Source organism: Octopus bimaculoides, chromosome 2, assembly GCF_046866305.1.
Source record: "Octopus bimaculoides isolate indiv1 chromosome 2, ASM4686630v1, whole genome shotgun sequence".
NCBI classification, from domain to species: Eukaryota; Metazoa; Mollusca; class Cephalopoda; order Octopoda; family Octopodidae; genus Octopus; species Octopus bimaculoides.
The window spans coordinates 116,750,623-116,759,837 of NC_142929.1; the positions used below are offsets into that span (position 1 = coordinate 116,750,623).

The following is a 9,215-nucleotide window of genomic DNA, read 5'->3' on the forward strand; positions in this document are numbered from 1 at the left end:
TAAACCTTCTTTCATATATATTTCCACTTGTGCAGTATCTTACAACTTTACTTTGATATATATATATATATATGCATATGCATATATATATATTTATATGTATATCGTAGCTGTGGTCAGTGCCACCTGACTGGCTACCGTGCCGGTGGCATGTAAAAAGCATCATCCAAATATGGTCAATGCCAGTACCCCCTGACTGGCTCCCATGCCAGTGGCATATAAAAAGCACCATCTGAACGTGGCCGATGCCAGTACCTCCTGACTGGCCTCCATGCCGGTGGTACGTAAAAAGCACTATCTGAACATGATCGATGCCAGGCCCACCTGACTGGCTACTGTGCCAGTGGCACATAAAAAGCACCCACTACACTCTCAGAGTGGCTGGTGTTAGGAAGGGCATCCAGCTGTAGAAACATTGAAAGATCAGATTGGAGCCGGGTGCAGCTGCTGGCTCTCCAGACCTCAGTCAAACCATCCAATCCATGCCAGCATGGAAAACGGACGTTATATGATGATGATGTATCTTATTTTTTATCTTGTTTCATTCATTAGACTGTGGCCACACTGGGGCATCACCTTGAAGAATTTTTTTGTTGAATGAACTGACCCCAGAACTTATTTTTAATAAATCTATCAGTCTGTTTTGCCAAACTACTAAATTATAGGGATGTAAACACATCAACACTGGTTGTCAAGCAGTGCTGGGCAACAAACAGACATAAAGACACACACACATTATATATATATATATATAGATATATACTTACATATACATGCGATGGGCTTCTTTCCATTCCTGTTTACCAAATCCACTCACAAGGATTTGGTTGATCTTAAGCTATAATAGAAGGCACTTACCTAAGATTCCATGCAGTGGGCCTTAACCTGGAACCCTGTGGATGAGAAACAGACTTCTTACCACACAGCCACACCTGCATCTATTTTCCATGTCAGCATGAGTTGGACAGTTTGACAGGAGCTGGCAAGCTAGAGAGTTGCACCAGGCTCCAACTATCTGTTTTAGCAAGGTTTCTACAGCTGGATGCCCTTCCTAATACCAGTAACTCTGCAGAGTGTACTGGGTGATTTTTACATGGCACCAGCAGAAGTATGTATATATATATATATATATATATATATATATATATATATATATATGTGTGTGTGTGTGTGTGTAAAGTGTTAGGTGTGATGTACAGAATTAGATATTGAAAAAAAAAGTCGTCAGAATTTTGGAATAACTTCTTTCATTTATTTTATACATATATTAGCGCTTTCATTCGTCTTTCGAACTTGTCAAATATAATTCTGTTAAAATACAGAGATCTTGTTTATTTATATAAAACAGGTGTTTTTTTTGGGTTTTGTTTATAACAGAACATTGTTTTGTGTTTTTGGGGTGAGGCTTTGGAGACAATGGAAGATGTATAAGCAGATAGATAGAGAGATAGATAGACTGATAGTCAGACAGATAGAGAGATGGATGTGGTAAAAGAGAGAGAGAAGGGCCATTGTGTTGAAATGGTCTTTTTAAAGATATATATATATATATATATATATATATATATATATATATATGGAAAGCGGACGTTAAGCGATGATGATGATGATGACATACATACATAACTGAAATTTCATTTCCTCAAGTAATTATGTAAAATTCCATTTTATCAAGTTTTATAAATTTCTATCATAAATTGAGTTATTTTACAGAAAAAAGTAACAGCATGACAATATCACTGGGTTATATACCTAGGTATATATTTGATACTGATATCAGCATAATGATGATGCTGAATGAAGATGACTGAATGATGCTTCTTTAATGTATTTCTAAAATTCTACCTCAAGGGAAAGTATGGATTTTTCAAAATGTTGAAATACTGTTATTCTTCCATTTAAGCCAATTAAACTGAGACTGTATCAAAATTAAAAGCACTGAATCAAAAGAATCTCCTAATGTAAAACAAAAACACCACCAAAGATAATTCATGTTTCTAATCATTCTTTCCCTGTTGGTAAGACAAATCAGTTTAGAGAACAGTCTCTCCAGCTATTTTTATTGATTGTTATAAAAATTGCTGTTAAACTGGTGGAGGCGATTCAAGCAAAATTATGTTTTTTGCTTGAGAATTGAAGTTTGATGAAATAAAGAATTTTTGCAGAATCAGATTAAAATTTTGGTCAGAGATAAAATTCCATTTTAAGATTTAGTAATAACTGAAAATTACATTGTAGAACAAGCATCAAGCACTCATATGATATTGAGAGAGAGAATTACCACATGTCATAGTTAGAAAATCAGCAGAACTAACCAGAAGTGTCTCATGTTAGCATACTGAATGTCACATAAAATCTTTAGAAGATATAGAAAAATATGTTGTCATGTTTTCAGTTAGGATTCAACTGAGAACTAATTTTTCTGAAACCTATTATCTAAACTGCATGGATTGCCAGAGCTAACATATTTAGATAAAATAAATATTTGATGCTACAGCACTGGTTTTCAGGATAAGAGAAGATGTATCAAAAAGATGATATTCAATATCCTAAACATCCATTACAATCACAACAAATAATTATACTATGCTAATAAAGGAAATCTGTTCCATAACAAATATTGTTGATAGATATGGATACATTTAGGCATGAAGTATTTTAGAACTGTTCTGGTCTGTATATCCCTCAATGACAAAAACAATGTCCTCTCAAATTCCAAATTAAAAAATATATAGTGCCAATATATTTTGACTTTGAAATCTTGTGAATGAAAGGGCTAAATCAGCAGTTGTCAATGAATGGTAGATTTACATTCTGGAAATTTGTTACAGTAGAAGCTTGCATGGAATAATGAAAGTGAAATGGAAGAGGTACAGAAATATAGAGTAGATTTGTGAGGAAAAATAGATCAATAACAATTTGTATTTACAAGATGGTGAAATAAGTTTGATGATTGGGATGTTTATCACTGAATGAAACTGGTTTTAACAGCAGTTTGTGTCATTCTTAAGTTACACGATTAGCATCACAGATGAAGAGAGAGACTTCAGTGATTCTGAGAGGTTTATATCAATTGAGTAAAACAGCACATGTATAGACAATATCTTGCTCCAGAAGCTAGATATAAATTGTATACTGAAGCACTGATGTCAGTTTAGATATTTTAACAATGTTTCAAGAGTGTTTGACACCTCATAGAATCAAGTTAGGAATTTTGACATAAATTATTAATGTAATAATCCAATAGTTATCTTTGATTGTATTCATATAAAGGCCTTATAAAAGAAAAAGGAGCAGAGTATTTGTCCATCCACGGAAGAAATTCATCCTTACGTTTAATGATAATTGTCATTAACATCATGGAATCAGACTCAGCAGAATGTGCATTTATAGGTTCACTTCCAATTTCTCGCCTGTAAATGTCTCCCAGTTTGTATGAGATTTTGCCCTTTTTACAAAGAGGCTCATTATCATCAAATGATTCATCTGAATTGTATTTATCTGAATTATCGACCTTTTCAGGGCTTGATTTTGGGGTCAGAAAAACACTGTTGCCCATACCTTTCCAAAGCCAAGTTTTTGCTTTATCAACTCCTTGAATTTGTGAGTTATTGGGTGTTTGGGAAGGATCATTGTAATTTCTTTTTGGTTCTTTTCTTGGTGTAATTGGAATCATTTTTGAGTTTTTAGTTGGAGTGGTCATTATAGATGGTTTTATGGTGTCCAAATCCTTCACTGCCTTCAATGTATCAACACAGAGAAGATCCAACATCAATGTTGCCTGCACATAACGAAGTTCAGCTTGTAAGAGACCAAAATCAAAATCATTTCCTCCATGGGCCACCAAACAAACTGGTTTTTTTAGTCTGGTTAAGAAACAGTCGAGAAGTTGAGTGGCGTTAATATCAAAGATGCTTTGGTCCTGCAATGCATCATTGAAAAGACCTGAAAAAGTAAAAACAAAAGCACAAAAATCATTAAAATGAAATAAACAATGCTAGTATTAAAGCAGTAATATAGCAGCCTTCATTTGTTTTTACAAGTCAATCAGAGAAGGAACAAGTAATGCTCATAAGCCTTAAACATGCGCTGAATGAAGTTTCATACATAAGGGCTTATAGTGTAGAAGTAAAGAAAAGGTTACAGCGTGGACACATTGGAGTTACAGTAAGGACAGGTGTGGGGACACAGGTGGGGTGTACAGGGTTGACATGTGGGGTTACAGTGAGGAAACCAAGTATGAGAATTAGAGTGTGAACACATGCACAAATGATGAACAGACAAGACAAAAAATATTTTATTTATATGGTGACCGAATGAGGTAAAATAACAATTTCAGGTAGTTAATTACATGAAGTACTGAACCCAGTATCTTTCATGGCATACTCAGATTGTTGAAAAAAATCGATAATAGGGCCTCTGAAAGGGATTTTTATATATATCTAATATATTTAATTTTAACTGCCAAGGGAAATAACCCATTCATTTTCCTAAATCATTTGGTATAAATCAAATTGAGTATGCTTATTTCTTAGTATTTGAAATGTTAGAGTTATTTTCACAATTTATCCAGTGCAACCCTTAAACAAATAAATAGTATTTTCCTAAACAAAAGATCCACTTATTTAAGCTAGTGACTTATTCATGAATATACCAACACTAGCGCTGCTGAAGGTAATATTCTCTGTGAACGCACAAAAACCCTTTTCAGAGTTATTTACTTTGAATTGTTATCTCATATCTGATTAGCCTGTTATTGCATAACATGCTTCGTGATTTACATACCTTATTAGTATTTCCTCCTAAGTTCTATATACTCTGGGAATGCATTAAAGCTCTTTTCGGGGCTACTTTATTTGAATTCTTACTATCGAGTAACTAATTTCATGTTATTACATAACTGACTTCATAATTTGGATATCCATAACTTATTGGGAATTCCTAAAAACAAGATCTGTGTAAGACAGTTTGATATTCTCTGTAAATGCACAAAAACGGTTTTAAGCATCACTGTCATACAAACGATGTTTGCTTCCAGTCTTCCATGAAAAACATGTCTGGCTATAGGAAATATTACCTAGCTTGTAAATAAGTTAGACTTGGCAATGTGAAAGTAATCCAGCTTTTCCTACTGCCAAGCCTCACCTGTTTACAAGCAAGGTAATATTTCCCATTGCCAGACATATTTTTCATGGAAGTTTCAAAACCAATACATACAGAAATGGTGAAATAGAGTAGCCTTGAAAATTAAGTGCAGTTTCAGAATGACCATGTAGAATGCACACCAAGTTGATGCCACTGCATAAAAGAGACCCAGTACATTGAACCAATTTCTTCAAGAACATTTACAAAACCAGACTTTCCTAACTACTCTGCAATGTATCATATACAGAAGTTGGTGGTGTATTTATTTGGACCATGGAAAGCTGTGATCACAGGCATTCCAAACCTGATCATCTTGCCTTTTCAGGTCTATATTATCCTATATGTCATTCCATTTTTAAGACAAGAAGGTATGATTTAAAGATTTTGCTGCAATTTCTAATAGATTCCTTACTACCACCAAGAAGAGTCGAATGCGGTAATGAAGGGTCTTATTTAGAACAAGTGGTATTGCATCTCCCATTTGAAGCAACTTGTACTAACTTCTGTGAACATTTGGGTAGTCATTAACTATGTTTTCATCTTGTAAACATAAAATACTTAGTGACTCCAACTGAAACAATTGTGAAAGACACTGGATGTTTAATAGTATCTAATCCGTACTTAGCAGTCCGTTATTAAACATTATCGAACACTTTCGTTCATTAATACTTTTGCGTGAACTCAGAAACGAAAAAGTGTCCAGTAATTTGCATGTGCTTGTACTCCAACTTATTTAACCTGTTAGGTTACAATTTACCGTCGCAAAAAAGTGAAAGTAAATTATCTTAGAAAAAACAAAAAAAGAGAAATAAAATGGAAGCGATGACAGTGACACTAAAATTTCACTAAGTACGTTTCATATCTGATCCATAGGCTTCCTATGTGGGTCTTGGCAACTTCTAAAACAAAAGAGTTTAATATCTAATTTCACATATACTTATATGTGAGTGTGAAACTGATAAAATTTCTACAAGGCGTATTTTTAGAAAATTTCTTTTAAAAATATCAATTTTTCTGGAAGTTATGACGCAACAAAGTCATGCACACATGTAGAGGTATGCCTAATTCTGTGTATGCACATGTATTTACAGTAAATTTTACCGTATTTACTAGATTGCTGACATTTATCGATAGTCAAAACGAAGGATACACAATTTTACGACGGTAAATTACATGTTAACTTTGTATTATTTGTGTATATGTGTGCTTGTAAATGTTTCTTATTGATGAACGTGTGTGCAATATAGTACGTCTCCTTCTCTCAGCCAAACACAAAGCGAAGATACACCAACAACAGAGCTAAAAAAAAATACTTTTACTTACGAGTGAGTTTAGAGGCAGCTGGAGTGATTAGTTTATTGGGATAAAAACACAGGCGAAGGTTGTTTAATACGCGAGGGCGGGTGTACGATAGTTCGCTGCGGCTTACAGCAATCATAGCCAATTCAGTAATCTTAGGTCGGTTTCCAATCTCGTTCAGTCCAGTGGTTTCTAAATCGAAGAAAACAAACGTATTGATCTTTCGGAATGAAAATGATGATGACGACGGTGATGTTTCTGAAGATGTAGACGATGATGGGGTAGCCATGCTTTGAACCTAGAACTTCTGCTTTTCTATAAATAACAACCTCGACAGTTTCAATAACTACCGAATAAACATTATTTTGATAGAAATAGAAAAAAAAAAGATTATTTGACAGCTATTATAAATACTAAAGCCACCTCTAGGCAGTATTATATAAAGTGAGGTATATATACATATACGTGTGTGAACCACCAAATAAACTGTGAAATTTCAATTGCGATTGTTCCATGATTCATAACAATACAATTAGAATAAGTAACAGTGAAAGCACACCCACACGTATATGGGAGATAACTGTTGTACGTAATTTATGAAGAGTTCTTTAATTTCTTGGTTGTCTATGATCTTTCCCTGCTCATATTCATTTTTAGCTACACTAAGGGGTCATGATGTTAGGTATAACTGATTATATAAGTAAGTGGTCTACGAACTACTTACCAAAATATTAGACTTTTTTTTGTCTCGCTTCTCTTCATTAACGAAAGAAGAGAAAATAAAAAGGTAGAGATTGCGACCATGTAACTATATAAATTTTTCCTTCTTCTCCACGTTGTTGAACTAACTAATCATTATAATATGTATTTTATATTATATAATCTCACATAAATCAATGTATTTCACACTCTGATTACGACAAACGGAGATGGAGTGAATGACAGAGACACTAAACGTGAGAAATTCAGCTGTGATGTCGCTGGTATTTTTATCAAAATGAAACAAAATTTTTATCGTGAATTATTTCTAATTTATCAATTTCATAAATATACACGCATTCACACACACACACACGAAATTAAATACTAAATTCTTTTCAAAAATTGACCATGTAACACACATAAATAATAGGAAATGGAATGAACGATATTCTTTATTTAAAATCACTACAATTGTTTCGACGCATTTTATACCTTTAGTACATCACACACGGTGTTGTGTAATCATTGTTATGCATCCAAGGTGTAAGATGCGCCTCCTCGGGTGATTCATCATCATCGTTTAACGTCCGCTTTCCATGCTAGCACGGGTTGGACGACTTGACTGAGGACTGGTGAACCAGATGGCTACACTAGGCTCCAATCTGATTTGGCAGAGTTTCTACAGCTGGATGCCCTTCCTAACGCCAATCACTCCGGGAGTAGTGGGTGCTTTTACGTGCCACCGGCACGAAGGCCAGTCAGGCGGTACTGGCAACGGCCATGCGCAAAATGGTATATTTTACGTGCCACCTGCACAGGAGCCAGTCCAACAACACTGGCAACGACCTTGCTCGAATGTCATTTCACGTGCCACCGGCACAAGTGCCAGGAAGGCGACGCTGGTAACAATCACGCTCAAATGGTGCTATTTATGTGTCACTGGCACAGAAGCCAGACAGCTGCTCTGGCAACGATCACACTCGGACGGTACTCTTAGCGCTCCACTGGTACAGGTGCCATCACGATTTCGCTTTCACTTGCCCCAACAGGTCTTCACAAGCCGAGTTTAGTGTCCAATGAAGGAGACGTTGGCATGGGTGCCAGTCGTCGAATTTAGTTCGATTTCAATTTCATTTGCATCAACAGGTCTTCGCAAGCGGAATTTAGTGTCCAATGAAGGAAAGGTACTCATGGGCTGGCTACACTCCTGGCAGAGGCCTTGGATTATGGTCTCACTTGGCTTGCCGGGTCTTCTCATGCACAGCATATTTCCAAAGGTCTCGGTCAGAAATCATTGCTTTGGTGAGGCCTAATGTTCAAAGGTCATGCTTCACCACCTCATCCCAGGTCTTCCTGGGTCTACCTCTTCCACAAGTTCCCTCAACTGCTAGAGTGTGGCACTTTTTCGCACAGCTATTCTCATCCATTCTCACCACATGACCATACCAGTGCAATCGTCTCTCTTGCACACCACAACTGATGCTTCTTGGGTTCAACTTTTCTCTCAAGGTAGTTACACTCTGTCGAGTATGCACACTGACATTACACATCCATCGGAGCATACTGGCTTCATTCCTTGCGAGCTTACGCATGTCCTCAGCAGTCATGGCCCATGTTTCACTGCCATGTAGCATGGCTGGTCGTACACATGTGTCGTATAGTCTGCCTTTTACTCTGAGTGAGAGGCCCTTTGTCACCAGCAGAGGTGAGAGCTCTCTGAACTTTGCCCAGGCTATTCTTATTCTAGCAGCTACACTATCAGCGCACCCTCCCCCACTACTAACTTGGTCATCTAGATAGCGGAAGCTATCAACTACGTCTAGTTTTTCCCCCTGGAATGTGGCAGAAGTTGTTTTCTGCACATTTTCAGTGTTTATTGCTCCTGAACATCTGCCACATACAAAAACTAACTTCCCAGTTAGCCTTCCTTTGATATTGCTGTACCTCTTATGTGTCCATAGCTTACACTGGGTACATCTTATTGAGTTTCTACCTATGCATTTTCTACAGATCGAGCAGGGCCATCTATCTGAAGGGGTTTGTGTTTTGTCTACCTTCCTACTTATTAG

The 9,215-nt window shown here is 36.3% G+C and overlaps 1 protein-coding gene across 1 annotated transcript; it reads right to left on the bottom strand.

Annotated features, from left to right (window-relative positions):
• Positions 1-2,843: 2,843 nt before the first annotated feature.
• Positions 2,844-7,013, bottom strand: LOC106879354 (three prime repair exonuclease 2). Its single transcript, XM_014928868.3, has 2 exons — positions 6,469-7,013; positions 2,844-3,945 (listed from the first exon to the last, which is right to left on the bottom strand). Exons 1-2 carry the CDS (start codon positions 6,731-6,733, stop codon positions 3,248-3,250), a joined length of 963 nt encoding a protein of 320 aa, XP_014784354.2. The 5' UTR covers positions 6,734-7,013; the 3' UTR covers positions 2,844-3,247.
• Positions 7,014-9,215: the final 2,202 nt, after the last annotated feature.